The sequence below is a fragment of the Diabrotica undecimpunctata genome, chromosome 9 (genome assembly GCF_040954645.1).
Source record: "Diabrotica undecimpunctata isolate CICGRU chromosome 9, icDiaUnde3, whole genome shotgun sequence".
Lineage (NCBI taxonomy): Eukaryota > Metazoa > Arthropoda > Insecta > Coleoptera > Chrysomelidae > Diabrotica > Diabrotica undecimpunctata.
In genome coordinates this window covers 125,955,122-125,969,328 of record NC_092811.1, presented here as the reverse complement: position 1 = coordinate 125,969,328, position 14,207 = coordinate 125,955,122, and the positions used below count along the sequence as shown (strand labels likewise).

Below are 14,207 nucleotides of genomic sequence, written 5' to 3'. Positions count from 1 at the left end.
TAGAAAAACGAAGACCTGTTCTCTCTGATCACTTTTCTAAAGATTTGATGGACTCTTGCAGAATAGTTGCAGCTATCCGGCTATTTTTATTGCTTACATAAAGAACAAGGTCATCTGCATATAAACCAATTTGGACAGGAGTGTTAATGTTATCAACAACTTTTTTGAAACTTTTTCTGTACGATATTTTTGGTACTTTAAGTGTACATATGTATTACCAATTAACCTAGTCATGTCTTTTTGCCATACTTAGTAAATTAAAACATTTTGAAAAAAAAATGAAGACCTAACTTTTTTCGTCTCAGTGTACCCACGTTTCTCACATAGAATATACTCTCTATAATTTTAGACAATATATAAAATCATACGCACAATTTAAAAATACATTAATATACAGGATGTTCCGTTAAAAATAACAAAATTGATGGAGACTTCCGGTTTTGTCGTAAGTGATAGTAAATTGTAAATATTTTAGACGAGTAGATCAGCTATAGTTATGAGAGAATGCAAATTTTGAGGCTTGTAATTTGAATATTTTTTGACATAGGACTAATGTACGGTCCACATGAAACACCCTGTATACTAAACCATTGCTGCGCTGTTGGCTCTCCTACTTCTACTCAATTAAAATATCGTGTACTTGCTGTAGTAATATTTCCATTTCAATTTCAATCTCATTCACATTCTCATCGCGGCAACGAGACATACTGACTGAGAGTGTGATCGGGTTACGCGAGAGGACACGCAAATTTCACTTTCCAACTTTCTCTTAAGCCATTGCTGTTTAAACCAACCTTGTATAATGTGTTTGTTGAGTGCCAGAATTTAATTATCACTTACAATGACTGAAACAGCAAGTTCTACTGTTAATGGTAGTTCTAACAATATGGATTTTGAACATAGTAACCAGGTCAGTAACTGCATGTAATATACAAATAAAAATCAATATATTTTGAGTTCCGGAAGTAACATATTTCCTTTAAATTCTCTAAACAGTTGCCGAAAAGTCTATTTTATCTTATTAAGTAATTAAAAAATGATAATATCAATAATTCTCGATGGGTATTTACATTTTTACCTTGTAAAATACTAAATTATTTATTTATTTCATCTCCACTGTGCTGTATGACGCACATCACAAAATCCCCGACAGCAAATTTTCTACAATTACTGCAAGACCGCAAAATTTGATACATATCCATAAAGATAACAACTTAGTTTAATAAAAGTATTTATACTGGATTTGGAAATGTATGGTAGCATAGCTTTTGTGTCAAAAGATTACAGTGATCTTCGGCTTTATACCATTTTATTACAACGTTTATATTTCCCCTCTGTTTAAAAGCCCGTTAAAATTCCAGAATAAAAGTAAATTATTCTATATTTTTGGATATATTTAACATAAATTTTCAAATCCAGTATAAATACTTTTATAAAACCATAATGTTATCTACAATTCTACATATAGTCCAGTCATTAGAGATTTGACTTCTAAAAATCATACGAACAAGCTGAATTTTACTGAGAATGTCCATTTTGGGACCTTAAAAAAGGCAAAAAAGTTTGCCACTGCTACTCCTGGTCATTCCCCTAAAACCACTCCTCGTATGGGGAAAGGAAACAAAACACATCAATTTACCAAGCTAAGATATGTAGCTAAGATAATTTTGAATAAAAATATTTATTAGCACTTTTTGTATAGAATGAACCGTTCTCTCATAAACAAGGATTAAAGCCACCAGCGATTGTAAATGTCAGTTATACGCGCGAAATAAATTTTTTTAAGTAAAATTGTATTAAATCGACATTAAAAAATGTGTCCTATCGACAATAATCAAAATGAGTTTTGAAGGTGAAAAGAGCTGTCGTATAAAAATTTTTGTTTTTTTTTTTTTAGTAAATGAAGTAGAGTTGGAGTTTATTTATTTAAATATTGTTTGCAGCAAGTCAAAAAATAATACCTAGTATAAGGAATATAAAGAATGTAGAGCAAAGGCAGGAGTGGGAATACTAATCAAAAATAAGTGGAAGAACAGGGTTAGACCATGGGAACCAATCAACGAAAGAATAATTAAAATGCATATAGACATATACGGTAAAGAAACAGTGATACTCGGAGTATATGCACCAATAGACGATTTCCTGAGAGAAGAAAAAAACATTTCACGGAACAACTTCAACATCAAATAGAGCTAATTAAGAAGACCAGGAGACCTACACGGCAGAACCGGAAGGAAAGAAAAGGATAAAGTAGTGGGGAGATCTGGAGAGGATGAACAAAACGATAACGGAAAACGTCTGATTGAATTATGCGAACTAAACAACCTAAAAATCAACAACGGATTCTTCAGACATAAAAATGTTCATAAATATACATGGACGCAAGAATCACGAAAGCTAAAATCGATAATAGACTACAATAACAATCAAACAAGATACCACAATAAAGATCAAAGACATGCGAGTCAGAAGAGGAGCAGAATGTGGAACGGACGATAAACTTCTTCTTCTTAAAGTGCATATCCGTTCCGGATGTTGGCGATCATCACGGCTATCTTTACTTTATTTATTGCAGCGCGGAACAGTTCAGTGGTAGTCGTGTTATACCACTTTCGTAAATTTTGAAGCCAGGAAATGCGTCTTCTTCCCGGTCCTCTCTTACCATTTACTTTCCCTTGGAGAATCAGTTGGAGAAGGCCGTAACGTTCTTGATTTCTCATTACATGTCCTAGATATTCCAACTTTTTAGTTTTGACGGTCATGAGAATTTCACATTCTTTCCTCATTCTATGCAGGACCTCCACATTAGTAACTCTGTCAACCCAGGATATACGTAAGATGCGCCTATAACACCACATTTCGAAAGCTTCGAGCCGATTCATAGATGCAACAGTCAGTGTCCATGCTTCCATTCCGTAGAGCAGAACTGTGAATATGTAGCAGTTCAATAGACGGCATTTTGTTTTTAATGATATGTCTCGACTGTTGAAAATGGTTCTCATTCTAACGAATGCTGCTTTTGCTTTTATTATTCGCTGTTTAATTTCTGTTGAGTGGTCCCATTGGCTATTTAAATTGGTGCCTAGATATGTATATTGCTCGACTCTTTCGATATTCTGTTGGTTGATTGTAAGTTGAGCGTTTAGTATTGGTTTTTTACTAATTGTCATAAATTTGGTTTTCTTTATGTTAAGAGCTAGTCCGTATCTGTTGCTGACTTCTGTTATGCGATTTGTTAATATCTGTAAGTCATTCAGATTATCGGCAAAAACTATAGTGTCATCTGCATATCTAATGTTATTCAATCATTCACCGTTTATTAGTATTCCTTTCGCACAACCGTCTAAAGCTTCCTTAAATACCCATTCAGAATAAATGTTGAACAACAATGGAGACAAAATACAGCCCTGTCGTACTCCACGTTCTATTGCAATTTTATCAGTTAACTGGTCTTCTATTTTGATTTTGGCCGTTTGATTGTAGTAAATGTTTCTGATAATTCTAAGATCTTTGTTGTCAATTCCAATTTCTTGCATTAGAGTCATTAATTTGTCATGTTTTACTCTGTCAAATGCCTTCTGGTAATCTATAAAGCATACGTATATGTCACAATTCACATCCCTGCATCTCTGAAATAGCACCTGTACAGAAAAAAGGGCCTCCCGTGTTCCCAGAGCATCACGAAATCCGAATTGTGTTCTTGTTAGTTGTTCCTCACATTTTGTATATATTCTTTTGTGAATGACCTTTAGAAATGTTTTAAGTAAATGGCTCATAAGGCTTATAATTCTATAGTCTTCGGACTTTCTCGCATTGGGTTTTTTTGGAAGATTTATAAAAGTTGACACTAACCACTCTTGGGGAACCACGCCCGTATCATATATACTGTTAAATATATTTGTCAACCATTTTATGCCATCATAGTCCATAAGTTTTAAGAATTCTGAGTGAAAATTATCAGGGCCTACTGCTTTACCATCTTTGGTGCTTTTGATGGCATATTTTACTTCTTCGACTGTAAATGGTGGTCCAGATTCGCAATTGGTGTTTGTTGTAATACCAGTGTTACTTCGTATATCTTCAAAAGTTTTTTCTACGTATTTAATCCAAATATCTCTTTTATGCTCTATTTCCAGTACTATGTTTCCCTGATTATCTGTCAGGAATCCAGTGTTCTTGTGTTTATATAAGCCTGCCGCTTCTTTAATCTTTTTATGGAGGTTAAATGGATCATGTTTTTGTTGTAATGACTCTATCTCTGTACACTTCGAGCTAAACCAATTTTCTTTTGCTATTTTAATAGCCCTTTTTATTTCGTTATTTATGTGGTTGTAGTAATTCTTATTATCTTTAGCGTTTCTTCTGTCTTCCATCATACATAGAATCTCCTCCGTCATCCATTCCTTTTTATTTGTTCTTTCAGGTTTTAAGTATTTCTCTGTTATTTCTTGACTTACTTTGTGCAAATTTTCTAGTTCTTTATCTGTGTTATCTGTTTCTGTACGGGCCCATGGTTTTTCTGTACGAGCCCACGTTTTTTCTTTTAGGCGTTTTTGTACCTTTTCCTTTACTGTTTTATTTTTCAGTTGGTTAATATCGTACTTCATAATTTTTGGTCTTTGAACTTTCTTTAAACTAATATTGTTCTGAAGCTATTTTCTTGTGGCATTTTAAATTAATTAATATTTAAATGGGAATAACCCACAATTAAAGGTTAAAATACATTTATTGACGTTTCAATTTCCACTTCGGAAATCGTTCTCAAAATACAAACATTAGTAAATTAAACAAATTTTGTTTTTGTTACTTAGTGAAAAATTCTTCTAATAATTTAATTTTATCTGACTCATCTATATTGACAATTCAGACATACATTATACATTTTAAAGTAGACGACTTTAAAATGATATTGCCAATATTGTTGAGTTGCGTTCCTGGGACGACTTTACTTATAAGATAGTTCATTCGATTACATGAAATCAACTTTAACGTGAGAATATCCGTCAGAAAAAATCATAACATCTAATTCGTCTTTAAAAAGACAAATACATGCCATGAAGACAGTAAAATTCTCCCGTTAGTGATTCCATAGTAAATTATGAGGGAAAAACCAGGAAAAAACCTCATAATACTATCCCGACATGGTAAGTATTTGATCTTGCATTTAGTTTACCTTCAATAAATACCAAATTCCGATTTTATATGTTTGTTATTTAAAAAATATAAATGATGTATTCTCTATATGTTACTGACTTACCAATACTGGTATTTTCCTTTTAATAACTTCCTCTTTCAATATGGGTAACCAGATCCTACTACATTCTGCCGAGGAATTCGCGACGCAATTGGTCTCATTTAGCATAATTAGAGCCGCTTCTTTGATTTTTCTCTTTTTACCATCAGTTTCTTTTAGGACTATATTTGAATCATTCCATTGAACCCTATGTTCATTATCCCATGCATGTTTACATATTTGAGATCTATCAAATTCTCTATTTTTAATATAGGATTGATGTTCACTTATTCTAACATTTAATGGCCTTGATGTTTCACCTAAATAAAACTGATCGCATTCACAAGGTATTTTATAAATGCAATTCTTTGTCCTTTCTTGTTCATTGTTAGGTTTGGTTTTGGACAAAATAGATCTCAACGTGTTTGTTGTTTTGAATGTTGTTGAAATGTTGAATTTATTTCCTATCCTTTTAAGCTTTTCCGATAATCCTTTTATGTATGGTATTGTTATTTTCCTCGTATTATTCCTTGTATATGCTGTAGGATCTCGTTCTAAGTTGTTTTGTTCTATTCGATCGATTGTTGAAAATTCCTTATTTATAAACGATAAAGGATAATCATTTTTTAATAAAACAGTTGTTAACAAATGTTTCTCCTCCAAGAACGAATTTTCGTTAGAACAAGTAATTTTGGCTCTATCGTATAAGGATTTAATGATTAATAAGCGAATTCCTCGGCAGAATGTAGTAGGATTTGGTTACCCATATTGAAAGAGGAAGTTATTAAAAGGAAAATACCAGTATTGGTAAGTCAGTAACATATAGAGAATACATCATTTATATTTTTTAAATAACAAACATATAAAATCGGAATTTGGTATTTATTGAAGGTAAACTAAATGCAAGATCAAATACTTACCATGTCGGGATAGTATTATGAGGTTTTTTCCTGGTTTTTCCCTCATAATTTACTATGGAATCACTAACGGGAGAATTTTACTGTCATCATGGCATGTATTTGTCTTTTTAAAGACGAATTACATGTTATGATTTTTTCTGACGGATATTCTCACGTTAAAGTTGATTTCATGTAATCGAATGAACTATCTTATAAGTAAAGTCGTCCCAGGAACGCAACTCAACAATATTGGCAATATCATTTTAAAGTCGTCTACTTTAAAATGTATAATGTATGTCTGAATTGTCAATATAGATGAGTCAGATAAAATTAAATTATTAGAAGAATTTTTCACTAAGTAACAAAAACAAAATTTGTTTAATTTACTAATGTTTGTATTTTGAGAACGATTTCCGAAGTGGAAATTGAAACGTCAATAAATGTATTTTAACCTTTAATTGTGGCTTATTCCCATTTAAATATTAATTAATTCTTTAAACTAAGTTTCATTGTGGCGATAAGTGGATTGTGGTCCGAATTTATATCGGATCCCGGGTACGCTTTAACAGATGTTATAGAGTTTCTAAATCGTTTAACATATACTAACGACGATAAACTACTGACAGCAAAAAAGGGCATTAATTGGAAACATAACAAGACCCCCTATACAGAAGAAACGTTAAACACTATAAGAGAAAAACAATACAATATAGAACTACTCAGAGAACAATCAATAAGAGAATTATACCATCAACGTCTAGACCAAAAATTAATAGAATTTAGATACGGCAACATAGAAGAAATATACAAGCATATAAAGTCGAGTATAAAACAAGCAGCATTCGAAGCCCTTGGAGAAAAAGAACATATAACAAAAAAAAAACAGCACTATTATGAAATAAAAGAACCAACAAAAAAAATAATTCAAGAAAAAAAGCAACTTCGAAGACGAAGCAGATCCCCACAACAAGAAATAGAAATAACACATAGGGAAATGAGAACGGCCGTAAAAGCAATCAAAAATAAGAAAGCACCGGGACCTGGAGACATCTCACCTGAGCTTATAAAATACGGATCAAAAAAATTACACCGGATGATACAATGGATATTTCAGAAAGCCATAAATGGAGAACAGCTCCCAAAGGAATGGACGGCGGCATATATGACATCTATATTTAAGAAAGTAGATAGAAAACGATGCGAAAACTACAAAGGAATAAGCGTAATATCATCAATAGGAAGATTATATGGGAAGATACTGCGAGAAAAGATAGACCAAGCGATAAAAGGCAAAATCGGGGAGGATCAGGCAGGCTTCACGGCAGGAAGATCATGCATAGACCACATATACACACTGGAACAACTGTTGGAATAGAAAAAAGCAAAAAATAGAGATATACATTTGGCATTTGTGGACCTGAGAAAGGCCCAATTAGAAATACAGACGGAACTTATAGAAGCTACAAAAGCTCTGTATAAAGAATAAAGTGTATACATTAAAATGTATATTTAATATATATATATATATATATATATATATATATATATATATATATATATATATATATATATATATATAGTTCCTTCTCCTATCGGAGGTTGGCTATCATCACAACTATCCGTATCTTATTGGCGGGTGTTCTGAAAATATCTAGTGAGCTGTAACTATACCACTCTCTTAGGTTTCTTAGCAGGAAATTGTTCGTCTTCCTATGGATCTTTTACTCTTGATTTTACTTTGCATTATTTGCCTTAATATCTCATATTTCGCACCTATGGTAATATGGCCTAAATATTCCAGTTTTCTTGTTTTGATGTGCTTTATGACTTCGCAATCCTTTTGTAGCCTTCTTAACTGCCTTTCTTTTGCATTTGTAACTCGTTGGGTCCATGGTATTTTCAAAATTCTTCTATAGCACCACATTTCAAATGATTTTAACTTATTTATATTATCCGCTTTTAGTGTCCAACTTTTCATTCCATACAACAAAGTCGAGAACACGCAGCATCTTAAGGCTCTTATCCTCAGCTCCAGAAGAAGGTCTCGATTAACAAACATTGTTTTTTTTTAATAATAATAAATGCTTGTCTTGCAATTTTAATGCGTGTCCTTATTTCTCTACCTTGGTCACTGTTTTCATTTATCCAGGCTCCCAGATATTTGTAGTTATTCACTCTTTATATACAATATTTTTAATGTTGGCACTTTTTTATCAACTTGTTATTCGATTTTTAAAACATTCGTTATATTTTTGAATTGTCGTGATACTTGAATACAGTTGAAAGGTCATTTAAAACAATTCGAGACCAAATTACTGTGCATAAGATATTTGCATTGAATGTTTGAACTAACGTGTCATTGCAAAAGGTGACATTTCCTTCTAAACCAAACAATACATAAACATAAACGAAATTTTAACTTACACAAAAGTAATTCAAATAATCTAAAATATTACTGCTCACCAAAACCAATGCAAATAATAAAGTATGATAGAGGCAAATGCAAATATCAGTATAAGGAATTAAACTTACGGACCTTAAAACGCGTAGCTATTGTAATATGGACGCCCAGCAAGACGCTTTATTCTTAGTAGCAATAAATTTATAAGGTATCACCCTCATTACAGTTCAGATTAATTAGCCTGATGAGCCATTTCCCGAAAATTTTACTCAAAATTGTACATCAACGTATAAACAGAGAATGCGAAAGAAATCTGAGCGACAATCAATTTGGATTTCGTATGGGGCTTGGTACGAGTAAGACATTATTTGGCTTCCAAATATTACTACAAAAATGCTGAGATCAACTAAAAGACGTGTTTCTTTGTTTTATCCACTACGAAAAAGCGTTTGATCTAGTGAAAAACACCACTATGACTGTTAAGGTACACGATAAAATGCGACCAATAAAAATAAAACGTGGGATAAGGCAAGGAGGTATATTGTCAGTAGTAATATCCCTAGGACATTGATAACAGACGAGATAATTTCATGACAATCGAAAGCTCGTTCCTTGGCTGAGTGCTGTTACCAAGCAACGAGCTTGAGAAATTTGTCATGAAATTATGAGGCATTCATTAATGTCCGAGGGATATTCGGCGGATAATTTTTCGAAAAAAAAAAATCATAACTCAACATAAAATTGTATTGTAATATTCTCTTGTGATTCTGGGAATTTTTTCTTTGATTAGCGCATTTATACTTTGAACATTCTCATTGCCGAAACGTGACATTTTGAAATTTATTTGGATAAAGTTGTCAAACTCGATCATGTTGTCATAGGGATTGAAAATTGCACTGAATGCAATTATCAGTCTAATGTTGACATGATTGGGTCAAATTGTTCCACATGACACAAAATGACGAAATTTGAATGGTTGTTAGAACAGTCGAAAAATTATCAGTAGTAATATCCCTAAGACATTGATAACAGACGAGATAATTTCATGACAATCGAAAGTTCGTTCCTTGGTAACAGCACGAAGCCGAAGGCTGAGTGCTGTTACGAAGCAACGAGCTTGAGAAATTTGTCATCAAATTATGATGCATTCATCAATGTCCGAGGGATATTCGGCGGATAATTTTTCGAAAAAAAAAATCATAGCTCAACATAACGAAATATTTATTTATTAAAAGTACAGTTAGTGAAAGTACAATTATTAAAATTTAAGTTAACATTAGATTCGTTGCTGTTCTCTACTATAGAAGATCTATTACCACGCATAATATTTATAATCTTGTGGTGTTCTTGATCGAGATTCAAGTATGGTTTTATAGAATTCTGATTGCCATGACCAGTAATTTTTAGCAATTGTTGTTCTTCTATACCACTTTTTGCTAATTAGCTAACAGCAGTTGATCTATTCGAGTGATTTGTTATCTTTTTCTCCTTTACATTCAAGCCAATTGCTTCAGCAGAAGATTTAGTCCATCCATTCATTGTATTTCTTCCAACAGGTACATTATCGTACCATTTGTCAGTTTCATTTTTCCAGTGTCGATTTGGTTTTAAGAACAGTCGTGGTGAGGTAATATTGTCGCCTCGTTTTGATATCAGTTTATGAAAAAGACGTACAGGGCATCTTTGTCTCTCACTATTGATAACCAACCATTTACTGCTTGCACAGATTTTAGAACCACCTTGGCACGTTTTACTGAATACCTGATTGTATTCAATGCGATTTGTTGGAGTGTCATCGTCATTTTTCTCGATTTGAAAAAAATCCACCAGGCAAGCAACTGCCTTTCCTCCTCGCCACGCTAATTCTACAGCAGCAATATGGTAAAATTTACGCATAAGACCTTCAGGGGTATCTTCATCCCAAAGCAATATTATTTTGTTAATTTCAGACCAATTTAACGAAACTGAACTGGCCTTACGTTTACATGGATCTGCTTGTAGTTTCTTCCTGATTGCATCGCGGGCATCTCGGGCTGGTTTAAACACTATATTGTTAAAAGGATCAATCATAATATTATAGTCATTATAGTACTTTTCTTGCAATAGTTTGCACGAAACGTTCTACATTGTCTTCACCGTTGCCTCTTTGAATTCGTCCCTTTCGTAGAGTATGCCTTTAACATGGTTAATTGGGACCAAAAAGGAGTAACAATAAACGGCAAAAAGCTTAACCATCTCCGTTTCGCAGATGACATTGTCATTATCACAGATAAGTTAGGAGAAGCCAGAGATATGTTAAATGAATTGGACTTTGCATGTTCGAAGGCGACCTTCAGAATGAACTTGACTAAAACGAAGTTTATGACAAATATGGTCCCCAATAGCTATTTAACTATCCGAGAAAAAGTGGTAGAACTGAACTACAGTCATAAAATAATCAGCAGGGATAACCAAACAAGTGAAATCCAAAGACGAATTACCTTAGCGTGAGCATCCTTTGGAAAACTGCGAGACACACTTAGTGTCAACATACCAATTAGCCTCAAAAGAAAAGTATCTGACCAATGCGTATTACCGGTCATGATTTATGGGGCGGAAAATATGACTCTAACCAAGACTACGGCTTTGAAATTCAGAGTAACACAGAGCCTCAGAGACGAATGGAACGGTCTATCCTGGGAGTGACGTTGCGATACCGAATAAGAAACGAAGAACTGCGAAGAAGGACGAGTATTGCTGATGTTGTAGAACGCATTTCAGAACTGAAATGAAACTGGGCAGGCCATAAAGTGAGAATGCACGACTCACGATGGACGAACAACGTTACAAATTGGACGCCAAGAGCAGACATACGTAGTAGAGGAAGACCACCTACACATTGGGCTGACCAAATCACATCACCAAAAATTCCCAACAAAGAGCACTAAATCGTAAAGAATGGAGGAGTTTAGGGAAGGCTTATAAACAGCAGTGGACGTGATAAATGTATGGATGATGATGATGATGATGACTGTTTGATCATTACTCTTTAGATATTAATATAACGTGAAGAGTTTAAAGCTAAGACAAATAGAAAAATGTTTAAAATATAGGAAAAAATTAAGTTAAAATTGATCAATATCACTCCGTTTCACGGTACCTTAAATTCGATTAAAAACATACTATAATTCATAAAAAAGTATAGTCTATGCTGAAGTACTAAATTTATTTTCAATAAGTTTTCTATATTACACAGAACTATTATCTAATGATGAACTGGTTATGGTAATTGATGGATTTTACCTTGATACACATTTCTATTTTTATTCATATTGGTGAGAAATTAAATAACAAAAAAACGTTTCAAAATTTTTATTAAAATTGAAAACATGAATCATAAATATGATAAAGTTAAAATCATGAATCATGATTATGCAGAATATAAAGGAATTGCTTTTAAATATAAATTAATTAGGGTAAATATTATTATTAATTATTTACAATCAATTAGAAAATAATATTAATTAGTAAAAATGTAAATTTTAATTGATTATAAATTATTTATACTCTCATTTGCATCTGTAAAGAAAAAATCGTAGCAAATTGTTTCAATACTTAATTTACAATATCATTAATAATAATATGATTCCACATTGATCGAACCTTCTTATTTTTGTTTCTACTTTAATTTAAATATGACGAAAAAAAAAATTAAAAACAAATGAATTCTCGAGTTGGTGCTACTGGGGTGGGGTGTGACAATCTCCAAGTTGAAAATATACTCATTCCGACATCTAGTAGATTTTCATAATAATATGTAATACTTTAGCTTCAGGATACATTACGGTAATAAATTCCAGAAGAGCATTTGCTAATAATAGTTTTCTATTGAACATATAACCAATTATATAAAATAGCATTTTTTTTTTCGAGAAAAAAATGTGTTTTATGACCGTAGAATCAATACATTTATATCGAAATTAATAGTATTAAAACAGGATACTACAATAGAACGATTATCTAGCTTATCAAAGAAAAAAAACGGAATCAAATTCTACAGATTAATTATTGAGTTATCAGTTCTAAAAGTTGGAGCAATTTTCGCAGTACACATAGTGTTCTAAACACAAAAAAAATTCAAATGCCTCACACACATATCTAGTTTTCCTGCCTCTATTCTGGGACATTTAAAACATCGTCTCTGTTGATTAGGTTTCCTCTTCTTTGCAGGCTGTTTGGGAAAGTATGTAGTATTTATTTTCATATTTTTACAGTTAATATTCTTTTACTGTACTATAATGTGATCTAATTCAATGGCATATTCCTGTTATTTTGTAAAATCGCATTGTTAGGGTAAAGACACACACAGCCGTATTAACCGAAGCGTTTAACACGTCGGTAGCTTCGTGTAAAGACAGACACAGCGTTTCTAACCGAAGCGTTTAACGAGTCGGTAGTGGTTTTAAACACGATTTGTGTAGAGTTCGATAGGGTTTTCGAGATGGACGACGTATTGTATTTGTCAGTATTCTACATGCGTTGAAAATTTTACAAAAAAAAACAACAAAAACGTAGAATGTGGATAGGACATCCAATTATCAAAAAAAAAGGTAACAAAAGGCCATTTTCATACGCTGTTTGCTGAAGTGCAACGAGACGTTGAAAATTTATTTAACTTTACTAGGATGTCGCGAGATATTTTTGATGAGTTGCTCGCAATTTGCCAAGAAGGGCTAACAAAGAGAGATACACGTAGGAGAAAATCAATAACACCAGAGGAAAATTGGTAATAACTATCCAGTAAGCAAATAACTTCTTAGCACTCTATCACTATATTCACTCTTCCTCATATCCCAAAGTGCTGGTCGGTTTTTTACTTCGGTTATAGGCTTTTCTACATCAAATTTTTTCTCCAACCATTTCTAAAATTAAAATATTGAGACAAAAACGCGAGGGTGTGTGTACAGAGCTACCAAAACACACTAAGAACCCAATGCATCTTGTTTTTAAAACAGATGCGATTCCAGACATCTACCACCAACCGACTCTGTTTTAAAACCGCTTTGGAAAACGAGGCGGTCAGAACCGCTGTGTATGTTTTACACCATTATAATTCAATAGATGATGCATCGGTGCTTCGGTTAAAACCGATGTGTGTGTCTTTACACTTAAACTGGCTAGCTCATTTATTCTGTTTTAAGTTCGGAGAATTTGACTTTCTCTTTTGATATTTTGTGTCGCCAATACGCACAAAACGTGTAACGTATCTTATTAACATAATTAACACAAAATCGACAATTAACTTAAATTATCGCCATTGAAAACCGCAATACAATAGACTGATTTATTAGTATACCCTCTTCCTACGGACTACCTCGAAGCGTGGCCAGAGGGTGGTTTCCGACCATCTCAAGACGACGATTGCGAAATACTTCATCACGAGGCAACGTACAGTAAGCATATGAGTGTATCGGTTAAGTCCTCTTTTAAGCCTCGGCGCCGGGCGTCCCTTAACGTCGTGACGTACCGCGACCAATTCTTCTGCCTGCTACGAATATATCAATATTTCAAAAGGTGAGCCTATATTCTTTGTAAAGACAACAGTATGAGTTAAAGCTAGTTAATTTCGTAACTTATTTACAATTTTATTTGCTATTTTTCGCTAATTTATTTACAGTTAAAATATTGCATTTTT

The 14,207-nt window shown here is 33.0% G+C and overlaps 1 protein-coding gene across 1 annotated transcript in view; it reads left to right on the top strand.

The window, feature by feature from the left end:
• The first annotated feature begins 665 nt into the window (after nt 1-665).
• Nucleotides 666-14,207, top strand: part of ome (dipeptidyl peptidase 4 omega) — a 58,983-nt gene continuing 45,441 nt past the window's right edge. Inside the window, exon 1 of the mRNA XM_072545200.1 lies at nt 666-910. Coding sequence (XP_072401301.1) covers nt 842-910 — 69 coding nt within the window. The 5' untranslated portion in view covers nt 666-841. The remainder of the gene's footprint in view (nt 911-14,207) is intronic.